Here is a 14,719-nt window from a genome sequence, read left to right on the forward strand (position 1 = left end):
TTTGTTTGTCGGTTCATAAATGTCTCAGAATATGCGCTGACAATACTAATTGATTTCCCCTCTAACAAAAAAATCAACTACAGTAGACTCTCGCAAATTAGAACCGGTTTGTTTTTTTTTTTAACTATTGTATTTAGGAGAATTATATAGTCACTTATAGACGCATTGAATCAAGTAAGTGCATATTTATCAGGGTATTTGCCTTCGGATTACTACTCAACTCTTGCTGCATATTTTCAATTGCTGTTTGCTGACGGAATGTTTGAAATGCTGCTTTCGCTTCGCTGATTTGTGACGCATATTAATAATAATTTGTATGTTAAGACTGTCGCTTTGTAGTACGTTGAAATTGTTTTAAGCAATAAAAGTCGTCACTTACTGAAAGGTTTTATGCCTAGTATTAAAACGGTGAAGTTTTTTTTTTTCAAATATTTATTTATAATCTATTTACAAGTAACACGAAACTTGCAAATATTGATACCTAAAATGAAAACACTTGAGCGTCTTATTTTAGCTGGAAAACAACACCGCATCAGGTTTGTTTTCCCCAACAAATCCAATCGATTGAGTTCACACTGAGATATTTCAAAATGTTCTTCAGATTATTATGAGATCAGTTCTGGGTTTGCCAGCAGTGATTTAATTTAATCCCCTGCTGCAATTTCTCGAGTATCTCTCCACATTTTGGAGGCATCTCAATTAAGGTGTACTCGCATCTCGCTTGCAGTGCGGAGATGATGAATCACTTTGTATTTTTGGTATATCTATCTACATATGGGCTTGTAGTATATAGCTTTAGGAATTATACGATAAAGAAGAGATGAAAATAAGAAACAAAGGCAATGCAAGCAACTAAGGAGGCTGCACAAGCTGCTGCTGATGGATGCATGCGTAGGCCAGAAAATGCTTGTAGCATGTGGCATGTGGCACATGGTAACCAACTCCATTACTCAGTACATTGGTTTAAAAATAAAATGCAAAGAAAAACAAATTATGTATGTATAAAAGGATGCACTCTGCTTGACTGTCTGTCTGACAGCTATAAAGTCGTTGCCGTTGCTGTTCAAACTCAAAACCCATACGTGGGAAAGAGAGAGAGAGAAAACGAGGGAAAGAGAGGAAGAGGTCTCGCCTTTGTGCAGTTCATTAAAATATGTATTTAAAGGGAAGCAAATGGTTGCTCTTTTATATGACCCGCCTTTGTTTATCGTTTCACTTCATTACATTACATTACATGCTCCTCTTTAGAAGTGAGTACATAAAGACTCTTGACGATCCGGTGAGACGCGATGTCTGTTTTGAGCCTGTCAACGGACATCATTTCAGATTTGTAATTGCAGTTGTAGTAGCAGTTGCATCTATAACGGGCACCCACATAGAATGCAGACTTACCAGTTAATGCTGCAGCAACTATAAAAGAATGACAAATATTCTGTCTGCATCCGCGGTGGATATTGAAGAACTTGTCGCTAGCTCATCGCCAAACTGGTCGGTGGCATAAAATGGGTTAAACAACCGCTAGCCAATTGCAGCTGGCCTTATGTTTTCACAGAAAATCTTGGAGATCTCTGATGTAGTTCTGATTTGCTTTTGTAATAGATAATAATAATCAATAAGTTCAGAGATCGATCCAGATTCATAAAGAATATGATCAGTTTTTAAATTCCCCACAATTTATTATTCATTAATTACTACTTATCATCGATGAACAAATCCGTTGGCAAGCAGATGATTTTCAAGATCGTTATACTCACCTACTCAGAAATGGGTTAAAATACCGCTACGGAGCAATATGCTTCTGGCAACTAACCAAGTTTGGACCGTCAACTGGCTTACCAACTGCAAGTATGTCATTGGCAGTTGCCATATGTGGCTGAAGACTAGCTTCACATACTTAGCGTGCCATCAGCAAGTGACTAAATAAGCGATGATGATGTTCTTTTAATCAAATGCGCACATAACTGTCAACTTTCCATCAGAGTTGCCGCTGCTTCTTCTGAATGTGAACTTAAAAGTTTTTCCTGACGCCGCATACCTTGTGTAAAAGTTTGCACTTTTCACTCATCAAAACTTTATTACCATTACACACTGTCAAGTACTGAAATTCACGGTTGCTTAACTAAGATTCACAGGTCCGACGTATAAAACTCGCAAATTTATATATGAGTTTTTAAGATTTTTTAAAAAGAAATTAAGAGTGGATTAAAATGGTTTTTTTTTATTCATACCAAACACTACAAATTGATTGTGACTTTTGAAAAAAGCAAACACACACACTGTGTAGTAGTAAACTTGATTAATAAACAAACGTGGGTGGCATTATGAACTCTTGTCGCCTCCACTTCCACTCTACGGGATGTCACAAAAATTGACAATGAATAATTACAGATGTATCAAAACGAAACTACTAAACAATGGCTCAATAAAAATTTGACTACCATGAATATTTTTCAATATACACAACAGAAAATGGATAGAAGAGAAATACGCAAACAAAAATTGATGGGAAGGTCGAGAAAATAGACTGAAAATTAGTAAAAACACCTGTGAAAATAAAAGAGCTTATCAGAAACGACCCAGATAATGGAGAAAATAAAGTATATAATATGCTTTTATATGTATCCGTATATATGGATGGAAAGGTAAACATGAGAAATGTTGGGCACTTAAAACAAACAACAAATAGCAAGAAGGCAGAGAGAAGGATTGGAGATTGAATATGGAGGCGGTGTATCAAATGGTCAGCCCACGAGAGGCGCCCACGCGAAACCGGAAAGCTGAGAGCTTAAGTTTGTTAAGCAAAAACCGAACACTGGCATCGTGAGTTGCCGCTGTGGTTGATGTTGATTTTTATTTTGGGGTTACCTCCGAGTCATTGTGAGACACCAGTGCTGTATAAATGAGTATCTATAGAAGTTTGGCGCCAATTATATTTGTGGGCCGCACACAGAAAATATGAAAAATTATTTAAAAAATGGAGAGTCTAGTAAGCTTTGAGCCTCAGCCCTGTGTCTTGTATTTACGGTCAGCTCATAAATTTGAATGCGGACGTGGAGCGCTGTCAATTTGCAGATACAGGATGCCGTCCAAGAGTTTACGAATGAGGCGTAAAATGTGGAATTTACGATGCGTTATGAACATTCAGTAGTCAGGTTGATCGGAAGAGAGAGAGTGCACTCTCTCTTTGTCTGTCTGTCTCTTTCTGTTATATACACTTGAACTCGATAACTCTCGAACCAACGCTGACAACGTTCAATGACCCAACTCAAAACAGACATTGCCTCAGTCAGTCAGTATGTTGCTCATCAGTGTCTACTTAGATAACGAATCTCTCTCACTCTCTTTACTTCTCTCCCGGACCGTGGACTGTGAGTGGGAAGTCGTAGTCGATAGTTGCAGGTCGTCATTCATTCGTTTCTCGCACATGTCAAGCATGTCATAAAAATATATGTATATTCCTGCAATTGTTTGGATGGTGCTGCAGTTGGTAAGCGGCCATAAGTCACGTTTCATACTCGTATATAACTTTGTCAATGATTTGCATGTGCTAATAATTCAACAGACAGCGAAGTAAATGGGTTCTAGAGCTTTGTCACATTCTGTGTGCTAATATATAAGATAATTGATGTCAGCAGATTAGAAAATAAATTTCTGTTATGCAAAATACTTTTTCAGACAAATTACGATTGGTTAATTCTTTAAAAGTTTAGAGATTATAAACTTTCCAACGGTCTTTACTAATTGCTTTACTTAAATTATGAACATTTGTGATCAATATTATTTTTTTCTGTTTCTTTGTAGCAATATGAGGCATTATTTGGCTCTGCATGATGAGGAAATTATGTCCAGATGCGTGTTATAAATGTTTATGAAGAAACCAAAAATTGACAAAACGAAACAAAACAAAATAAACGAAACGAAAGAGAATCGAATTAAGCAATCGCAAGAGCAGCAAAAATATGCCGAACACAAGAAGTAAGCCCTCTTGTAGAATCCAGCACTTTAAACATTAGACGGAACTGACTCAAATGTGAAGCAGATGTGTGGTATTAGATTATAGCTTCCACTTTTCGTTTATTGCTCATATTTTGGAAGCGAGCGATCCAAATTGGAACGTTGACTCAATTAAATTTTGCCACAATTCGAATCAAAACCGAACCGAGAGAGGGAAATAACAGAATTAACTATCCCAGTATCATTCCAAATCGTACAATAGTATAAAAGTAATAAGGGAAAAAAGACAACCACAAGGATTTCGTGCAATCTATGCATGTTATTAGCAAAATTAGACGGATTGGCAAAAGTACATCAGCAGTTGAAATCCGGCGGAAAGTAGTTAACGTCGTCTTCGCGTTGAGGTAACCAAAATTCTCGTGTACAAAATGTCACTGGCCGACATGGGCACAGCAACGCGATCCGTTGGCGGTGGGGTCGGTGGAGGATCACGTCATTATGATCTCAGCAACCCCAATGGCGGAGGAGTTTCCGGCAGTGGACTGCCTGGCGGACGCATGACCCATTCCCTGAGCACACCCAGCGGGGTCGATGGCACACCGTCAACGCCAAGACATCGCGGTGGCAAGAAGCTCACTGTGCGCATACAAATGCTGGATGATTCGGTTACAATGTTTCAAGTTCAGGTGAGCCACAAATCTATTTGCGTTTAATACATATACATATGTATATATTTATACCCGCTACTCATAGCGTAGAAGGGTATTATAACTTTGTGCCGACATGGAATGTATGTAACAGGCATGACAACACGATACAGTATATATATTCTTGATCAGCGTCAAAAGCCGAGACGATATTGCCATGTTCGTCTGCCAGTCTATCCGTATGAACACCTACATTTTAAGGGCTATAAGCGAGAGATATAATTTTTGTTCGACAGCACTTGTTATGTTTGCACACAGATAAAATTTGGTTCAAATTTTTGCTCGCTCCATGCCGAATAACAAGTACCTCGATTTTTGGTAAACACAATAACAACTATAGTACTTATAATAGACTGGTACGATACAGTCGTGCACACTCGACTGCACCTTTCTTGCTTCTTATTGTTAATGTTTGTGAATCAATTAGTTTTAACACTTTTGCCCTTACTTAAAATGACCTTGCGACGCATTAGCTGTAAAGCTCAGCATTATTGATTAACTTCATTTACTTATCAATACTGTCTATGTCTTAAGTCACACATACATATTTCTACAAAACTGTAGTTACCAATAGCTTAGGCGTTTTGTCACAGTTTCAATTTTCAGTGCAGACAATAATCTTTTTATTAAAAAAGTGTTGTTATATGAGCATTTTTGCATTATCAGCAAAATGTGTTGACTTTTCCACAGTTGGCACCCCAACTGCACAACATGCGAGTATCTGTTTCCTAACCAAATGGCGAGATAAGCTTTTTAAGGCATTTTTCCGGTATATAGGCAATTCAATGGCAAAGCACTTTCGATGGATACACAACAGGCAGGCCTAAAAGCATTCAGCTGATGCATCAAATTGTATACAAAAGACGCCTATGGTAATCTAATATTCCTCACAAATAGAAAACCTTTAAATATTTAAACGATGCTTCTTTAGTTACTGACTTCTGTTACATTTAGGTAATTGAGAAATATATATAAATTATTAAAAATATTCTAGGGCATGTGATTATCTGTGGCAAGGTTGTCGAAAACTATGCCCCAAAGTATTATGCAACCTGAGTTATATTCACGAGCCGAAAATACGGCAACTGTTTGTTGTCCACTATGAAATGTAAAGTAGATTTGCAAAGTCTACAGGATGCAGACCAAATAAGTAGGCAAAGTAGGTTTACACTGTAAATCTCTTTAAAATACATCATAAATAAAACAGTACTATTTAAGAATTGAATAAGTTGTAAATAGATGAAATAATAACAAAATTAATTTACGTCATAGTTACAAGCTAATGCTTGAAAGCACTGAAGAATAAACCAGCAAAAAATCAATAAATTTTTTAAATAATGCACTTGACAAAATATATTAGTTAACATTCTACAAATAACCTTGACCACAACCCAGTCTTACAGTCATCCAATAAGGGTTACCGATATCATTTGTGGTGTAAATAAAGTTAATTTTTAAATGTACTGTATCTATATGTTTTCAACTAGCAAAAATCAATGAATCTTTTTAATAAATCACTTGACTAAATATACATATTACTTAACATTCCGCAAATAACCTCGACCACAGCCCAGTCTTAGAGTCATCCAATAAGGGTTACCGATTTCATTTGTGGCATGGAACAAAGAGTATGGGGAAGACGATGTTTATTTGCTGATATCTATTAATAAACTGGCAGTCTATGTTTTTTACGTATGCGAGCACAGTGAAATATGTGTGTTCACAGCTCAGCAACAAATTTGCAACGTGCCTTAATTTTTAATAAGCCAGCTCCGAGCTACGTCAATATAAGGGCTGGGATGAATTAAGGGTGTAGCTGGATGACGTTGTGCAAGCAGCGACAGCACATGCCAGAAAATAGTTTACGTTTGCTGTGTGCGGCACTTTGAAAAAGCGCTCAACATGCTGCAGCAGCGCCTCAAGTGCAACTGGTTCATAAGGGGTTACTCTTAGTCCGAGCAACAAGCCACTCTCAACGTAAACTCTCCTACATACACAAGCTCACTTGTGCACCCACAGCCACATAACAATGCCGGTGGCAGCCACAACAACGGCTTAAACAAGCAGGCAAGCCACTACCAAGTACTGTAAAAACTAAAATATACCCTGTACCCGATAGCTTCAACTGCTAACGGTAAAACTTTACATAGTCGTTGTGAAAACAACATCTCCCTACTACCCCATGCCATAGCCAGACTACTGGATATTACAATAGTATAACTAAAAGCTCCGATTTTGTTGTTTTTGCAACAAACACTTCCCCCACTTTGCCAGCGACGAAGCCTTTGAAATGTGTGTGCTGTGTGTTGTGTGTCTGCGGCAAGTTGGAGCTGGAATGGATGTGCGCAATCAGGGCGTGGCCACTTCAACTAAAAACCGAGTAAGCCTTTTGCTTGGCTGACTAATGGCAACAGTTGCAGTAACAACAACTCAACCCATTAGCAGTACAGCAGAACCTCGGAAGTGGCAAAGGGAATCAAACAGAACAAGGTGCAGGATGTGGCATATTCTTGAACGCCTTCTATTTACATTAATGCGATTTTTGGTCAACTGCAACTGCTCGACCATAAACTCTGCACGAACAGAACAGGCAAGCAAATAGAACTGTAACAAACATTCAATCATGTCCGGCCACAGTTCGTGGACCTCGAGTGAACCTCTGAGCCCAATAACAAAACGAAAATCAACAAGAACTATTGCCAAAATGCTGGTGTGCATTTTATTTTTAGACGCTACAACGAAGCAGTAGCTGAGTAACATGAACAACAGCCAAAACTCTAGTAGAAAATTTGTTGTCAGTCGCTGATGCTGCTTCTGTGTTCCCCCAGTTGGCTCCATTTGCTGTTTTCCTCCGTCTCTTTCTTGCTAGCCCCGAACACATTTTGGCAACTTGCCAAACATCCCTGAACGGTTTCAGAGTCAGCCAGCCACGCCTAGACCCACTTACAGACCAGGCCCCCACTGTGGCAGCCTATTCCCTATTCCCATGCTCCGCTTGTCGCATTAATCTACAATTCTCAAATTTTGCATATTGTATATAACATCATCCATTATATAATTATAAATTTCTCTTCATATTTTTGCCAGAATTTTCCATCCTCCTTACCTTATCCCTCTCTTCCCCTAAAATACAAAACCAAATATATATATATTAATGCAATTTCATTTTATGGTTGGTTTCTCCCTGCCTGCAGTTGCTTGTGCCCTAAGATTGATGTGATTCCAGGTCGCCTTTGCTGACAGGTGCCATCCAGAAAGACATTTCAAAGAGCAGACGTCAGCTATGAATTTATTTTGAAGTATGTGTTGAGCTTTGAAACGGAAGTGCTTAGATGCAAATTGTTTTAGCAAACTATATTTGGCAAACACAAACAGTTATCACATAACCAAATAAAAAATGGTTTAAGACTCCAGCTTCTTTATAAATTTAATAAATTGCATTTCATTTTAGAAATATTGAAATTTAATGTTTTGTTTTTTTAGCATTTCGTGACCTTAAATAGATGAGGGAATTGTCTAGTTCGAGTTGCAATTTAAGTCAATTGGAAGGTCTGCCATCCTCACCTTAACCACATAATACTTGAGAAGCGACTAGAAGTTTCCCTGTTCCGTTCTGTTCCAGCGACAAATAGAACAAGCGCCAATTTCCAACTGTTATAAGTATAGCAGGTGCCCCTTCCTCAGTAGATTCTCTTTCTTCAGCTGTTTCCGTGTTTTCCCAGCCGCGCCCAAAGTTAATTGGCTGTTTGTAGTTGTTGAAAGTCCAAATTGGTTTAGTGAATTGGCCTACAAGGACAATGCATAGACCTATCTTCTGTCCTCTCTCTTTCCCTCTCACTCATTCGCTGAGAATGTCAAAGTTCGGGCGTGGCTGTTGTGAACCATTGTCGTTGGTAAAGTTGGCCTGGGTCAACAATTGCGACTGCAGTTTGTGAAGCATCCGCTTGAGTAACGACTCGAATCGGGGAAGCTAAGGAGGAAACCCGCACATTCATCTTTTTCTAAGTGAGTTATCCACTTCTGTTGTTTGCTGGGAATTAAATTACATATGGTTGAGCAGTTGAGCAAAATGTAAAACTTGTGTAAATTTCATTTTATTTGACAATTAGTTGAAGATAAATGAAAGCTTTGCTCACCTAGACTTTCATATTTCTATTGTTTTCAGATATTCATATATCAGATTGGCTATCATAATTATATGTATTTAATTGTCCTAGTCATCTATTGTTTAATCTATGGACTATCTCCAATTTTCATCTTACACTTCAAGTTCATCACAATTAATAAAAATCTCTGCCTCGAGTTCTCTTTTTTGCCATATTCCCCAATGACCACAACTCAGCAGCAATGTAGCGCAACTTTGCTTTATTGCTTATTCGATTCTGATACCCTGTATGCAAAGAAAAAATAAATACTTGTATAATACGACTGAAAATATATTATGCTCTTTAATAATATAAAATTTATGTATCCTTGTTTAACATTATTAGCTATCTTTTTAAGATTAGGATACTAAGTAGACCAGGGTATTTCATTGTCCAGCACTCCAAATTTGTATGTGCTGTTGGCCTTTTTCCCAGAGAACTCATAAAAATTGCAGAAGCAATTCCTTTGTGTCCGCACATTTTTGGGGTTTTCATCGTTTTTTTGGTGAACTGTTTGCAAGTTTTCATTTCACATTTCATTTAAAAGGGCAATTCCTAAAAATAGGTGTCGTATTGCAGTAGTTGTTGCTAAATTTAAATATTTATTGAGCTTTTCAGTGAGAATGATAATTTTGTTAAATATTTAATGAAATATTTGTATATGTTTCAGGCCAAACCCGCTGACCACACCCAATAATGTTAGCTTGATTTATATAATATATGACCGCCACAGAGACGTGTTCATTTGCCAAAATTTATTACATGAAATATTCAAGCATCCGCAAAGTGATGGAAAATTGGTTAAATTTGAGGATAGAATGAGGTACAATGCGACTATTGTGGTGCGTTAAACATAGCCATAATTAAAATTTGAGTCCGACATATGCCCGCAGGCTGACAGGAGTTCACACTCAAAATCGGATGTTGTGCGTGCTTCTATAGAATTGACTAAGCACTTTGCTTGATTGCGAAAGTCTCTCAATCTCTCACATCGCCTATGTCGATAACATTTTGCGTGCCCTTCATTTTACTAATGGTATAAAGCTGTATCACCAGATGTGAATGCTACTGCGCAGGTAGCATTCGTTTTTCGTCTGTTTAGATCTCAAATTAGCTATTCATGCGTGCTACAAGTCATTTGGGATTCTAGGACATCTTTTGCTAATTTATATTGAATTTATAAATTAAATTGATAGAAACCAGATGATTAATTTATAAACTGCATTTAATAGCTTGAAGTATATTGATTTTAAGCAAACTATTGCATAAACCTTTCCTTAATAAAGTTGACCATCCGTTAAATTGTATGTTTGCTTTGGAGTAAAATATTAGAATAAATGCTTAGTTTGCACTCGGCCTTCGTATAGGGGCGTTTTGCGATGTAAGCAATGACTGAGCTTAGCTCGTTAAAATTTCATTTGCGTTGCAGCTGAGCGAATTTAAGCATTGCCACACGCCAAAGCATTTTGTGGGCGATGACTCGTCTGATTGCATTTAAATAAATTTCAATTGAGTTGACGCCTCCCCCCAGCTACTAACTGGACCTCTTGAATGCGTTGGTCGTTTGCCAGTCCATGTCTCTGGCATCAATTAAGTTTTAAAAAAAAGTAGGTCGGCGTTCTGTTTGCCCGTTGCCAAATTGAGCGAACGGAAAGAGGTCGAGCTGTCGCAAGATAAATATAAGAGGGTCGGAAAGCGTCAGAGCTCGAGTGTGTGGTGCAAACTGCTAGAAAACGCATATGTATTTATGTATTATTTATCGCTTTCTAATGGTATTTTTAATCAACTCTAATGGCGTGAACTACAGCATCGGAAAGCTTTGTACGACTTTTGTACATTTGCCAAGAATCTGTTTTACAAATACATACTTATAATGGCGAGTGAATTCTTGTTACTGTAATTTTGCTTATTGTTTTAAACATTTCCATTATAGGCCAAAGCTTTGGGTCGAGTACTTTTCGAGCAAGTTTGCCGCCAGCTAAACTTGCTAGAAGCGGACTATTTTGGCTTGGAATATCAGGAAATATCCACACATACCAAATACTGGCTCGATCTGGAAAAGCCAATGAATCGTCAAGTGGGTCTATCACTCATCGATCCAGTGCTGCGATTCTGCATCAAATTTTATACCCCCGATCCGGCGCAACTGGAGGAGGAGTATACAAGGTAATATGTTATGACTGGGTAATAACCCTATCCTAGTTTTTTACATTTCTCACTTATCATATTTCTCTTCTAGATATCTATTCTGTTTGCAAATCAAACGCGACCTAGCTACGGGCAGCTTGCAATGCAATGATAATACAGCGGCGCTTATGGCCAGCTACATTGTGCAGGCATCGTGTGGAGACTATGTGCCCGAGGATTATCCTGATCATACATATTTATCGTCGTATCGATTTGTGCCCCACCAGGATGCCACAATGCAACGAAAGATAATGGAAAATCACAAGAAGCACTTGTAAGCCAACAGAAATATAATTTTTAAATGGAATTTTAATGACAGATCTCGGGTTGTATTTTTAGTGGTCAATCGCCGGCCGAGGCCGATCTTAATCTACTAGAGACAGCACGTCGCTGTGAGCTTTATGGCATGAAAATGCATCCCGCCAAGGATGTAGAGGGTGTTCCACTAAATCTGGCTGTGGCTCATATGGGTCTCACCGTGTTTCAGAATATAACTCGCATTAATACCTTTTCCTGGGCCAAAATTCGCAAAATTTCATTTAAACGAAAACGTTTTCTTGTCAAACTGCACCCCGAAGGCTACGTAAGATTTCAATACAACAACATAGATGACAAATTTGTTAAATTCACTTTTAAATATTATAGGGCTACTACAAGGACACAGTTGAGTTCTTTTTTGAGGGACGCAATGAGTGCAAGAATTTTTGGAAGAAGTGTGTTGAAAATCACGGATTCTTCCGATGCACAACAGTTCAGAGTACACCCAGGCGTAAGACCCGCGTCCTTTCCCGTGGAAGTTCGTTCCGGTATGCCTCAAAATTCAGAAAATTAATTAATGGAATTTTCATTCAATATATTCGTATAATTACAGTTACAGTGGAAGAACGCAAAAACAGATCATTGAATTTGTTCGCGAAAATTATGTAAAGCGTCAAACCTTCCAAAGGTAAGAAATAACTGAAATTTTACTACAACAACTACATCTACAGAAAAACAACAGTAAAGAAACTAAGAACTTATTGAATGCCTGAAATATTTGTTAAGACTCACATTTTTCGCTTTATTTTGATGTAATCTGCTTTCTGTTATAACTAACAGCTTTAAATGTACAGTTCACGTTTTCACATCTTTACATTAAACTCAAAAAAGTTATGATTTCATGTATAAGATGTGAAAACGAGCTCTTAACTGTCGACAAAAGATTTCAGATTTATAAAAGCAGCAAAAAATGTTTTACAATCTTTTTCTATTTCTATATTTTCAAAGATGTAAACTCAAACTAAATTTATTTTTAAGCTTTACTTCATTTATATTTTTAAAATTTCAAGCTTTTACTTCTTCCCTTTTTATGAATAACCAGAGACACATCCAAACTATATTAAATAATTGTATGAACAATTTCTTATACCCGTTTAATATTTACATATCAACCTCACAAATTAAATGCTTTGCCAACATTGCAAACGCATTTATTACAAAGAAACTCATCCATACACATTATGAATCATCACCGTGATCATCTTTTAATTGAATTTTATTGCTTATAAACTTCATTTTTTTTTTTTTTTCAAAATCAAGTTTGAAATTAATGAACAAATCCCAAGTCCAAATCCTAAACCACCCTACAATCTTCTGTCATATAAAAACTTGGCAGAAATACAGTTAAATTTCAATAATTTCAAAGAGAGAAAAGAGAAGAGGATTAAAAAACCAATTGGTACAAACTTAACAAAAACAAAGCAAAGCACAAAACTAAACTAAATATATATACATATATATATAAAAAAAAAAACAAGAAAACAAACCACAAATTAAATTGTACAGAAGCAAACGACATGCATTTTATTTACTTACTGTGTTTATAATTTATAATTTAATTATCATGTGTGCTTATTAGCTACTCAAACTAACTGTAGATTATCAATCTTATTTATTTACAATCTAAATTGGCAATTGACAAATTATTTATATGCGTACTAAACTCATATCATTCGAAATAATTTTTCACCATCCAATCCTTTACTCAGTATCAAGTAACATCATTAAAACAAAATGATATTCCTACTATATAAATTCCCCCCTCATCAGCATAACCTTAACATTAATAACATCATAAATGCTCACATTGTGTTTAGTATTTAGTCTAGTCGTGAATGGCTTAACAAGTCGATCTTATCGCGTTGGTTTTATATGTTGTTTAGACTGTGTCTTCGAACTTAGCTCGATGTCATATTGTGTGTTTTACTGAGACTAAATGTACACAATCACGGCTATTCACGTTCGTTTCCTTCTCCTAAATGTGTAGTTATTAGTTGTGTGTTCTTTCATAAATCTAAAAACCTATTCTACTATTATGTGTAGTTTTAATATCTACAATAAAAAAAATATAAACCATTGATTTAAATACAAAATGCTTTCCCGGTCGCCCATTAAATCCTTTATGGATTTCATTATATTTCTTAGGCTTTATAGTAGATATAGTAGTTCCCTATTCCTAACGATGTTGTGTGTATGATTTACAATTTTTTATTACACAATAATTAATTTTAATTTGTGTCCTAAATCAATTGCGTCTTCGCGAGGAATCCGAATTTTTCTGAGTGGTAATGCTCAAATTAACAAGAAATATAAATAAATCAAAAAGTGCTTAACTCCAAAATAAAATAAATGAATATGCCATAAACCGAAAAACAAGATATTTATAACTAAAAACGATTACTAAACTAAACTAAAAGGAAAAAAGTGAGCATGTGAAAATAAAATCGTGGTATCCTCTTGTCTTTTCTTTTGCTGCAGGTCTCAGTCATTCCGGCAAGGGCCACTGAATGCTAGTAGCCGAAGTCAGTCGCATACGTATGTGAATTCCAGCATTTCAGCCAATCCCCTACTCCCAATTGACACTGGTTTGTATTTATTTTTTTTTGATTGTTGAATTATATATTTGTTGATTTATCGTTATCATTTCGATTTTAAATGATTTGTGTTAAGTTTTGCTCGCGGAATGTTTAGCCAAGGCGATAAATTTTCACTATAATTTGCAAATATACATAATGATTATCATTATTTTCACATTATTTTTGGTACATTTATTTACATGCACCCTACAGCGGCATGGGATTATCGCAATCAATGCAACGACTCGATGACCCCTTCTCTGACGAAGAAGGCAGCGGATACCTTGGATCGCCGACGCGACAATCCTACAGACCACATGCGTTCTCAAGTAAGTGAATTACTTTTCTGTTTGAATGGCAGACTGAGTAATATTCATTTTACATTATCAGGTCACAGCAGCCCAGGTGGAGATCTATCAGACGAAGAATTATGCAGCGGAATCGCCAACCTCTCCGGAGGAAGCGGCATGCTCGGCGGAACGGCAACACCACTCGGCAGCGGGTATGGACCAAATGAATTCGAACCGCTCGGTTTCACCACAGGGTCCGCAATCGTGGACTTCGCCCAGCCACAGCAGCCAACTGCAGCGCGCTCCCGATCAGGCTCGTGTGCATCCAAGCGATCGCAATTTAGGTAAGTCTATCATTTTACATATCGATTTTCTAATTAATATCGTTTTGTTAAGTTACTCTTACATATAGTTATCTATGATTTCGTTACATTAAGTTATAAGTATATCCCAATAAGTATAGATAAATAGCATGGAAACGAATTCATTATTTATTTAAGTTTCAGTAAATAATAATAAGTTCCCTCTAAATTATGATTTAT

The 14,719-nt window shown here is 36.8% G+C and overlaps 1 protein-coding gene across 4 annotated transcripts in view; it reads left to right on the forward strand.

The window, feature by feature from the left end:
* The window catches only part of LOC117576439 (microtubule-associated protein futsch), a 30,909-nt gene that overhangs the window by 2,750 nt on the left and 13,440 nt on the right, over positions 1-14,719 (forward strand). For all 4 annotated transcript variants that reach the window (XM_052007912.1, XM_052007910.1, XM_052007911.1 and 1 more), the window contains exons 2-10: positions 3,802-4,640; positions 10,740-10,972; positions 11,046-11,267; positions 11,333-11,576; positions 11,639-11,799; positions 11,865-11,939; positions 13,790-13,896; positions 14,101-14,216; positions 14,278-14,521. In XM_052007912.1, the coding sequence (XP_051863872.1) occupies positions 4,383-4,640; positions 10,740-10,972; positions 11,046-11,267; positions 11,333-11,576; positions 11,639-11,799; positions 11,865-11,939; positions 13,790-13,896; positions 14,101-14,216; positions 14,278-14,521 (1,660 nt within the window). In that variant the 5' untranslated portion in view covers positions 3,802-4,382. The remainder of the gene's footprint in view (positions 1-3,801; positions 4,641-10,739; positions 10,973-11,045; positions 11,268-11,332; positions 11,577-11,638; positions 11,800-11,864; positions 11,940-13,789; positions 13,897-14,100; positions 14,217-14,277; positions 14,522-14,719) is intronic.

This window comes from Drosophila albomicans, chromosome 2R (genome assembly GCF_009650485.2).
Source record: "Drosophila albomicans strain 15112-1751.03 chromosome 2R, ASM965048v2, whole genome shotgun sequence".
In the NCBI taxonomy this organism is placed as follows: Eukaryota; Metazoa; Arthropoda; class Insecta; order Diptera; family Drosophilidae; genus Drosophila; species Drosophila albomicans.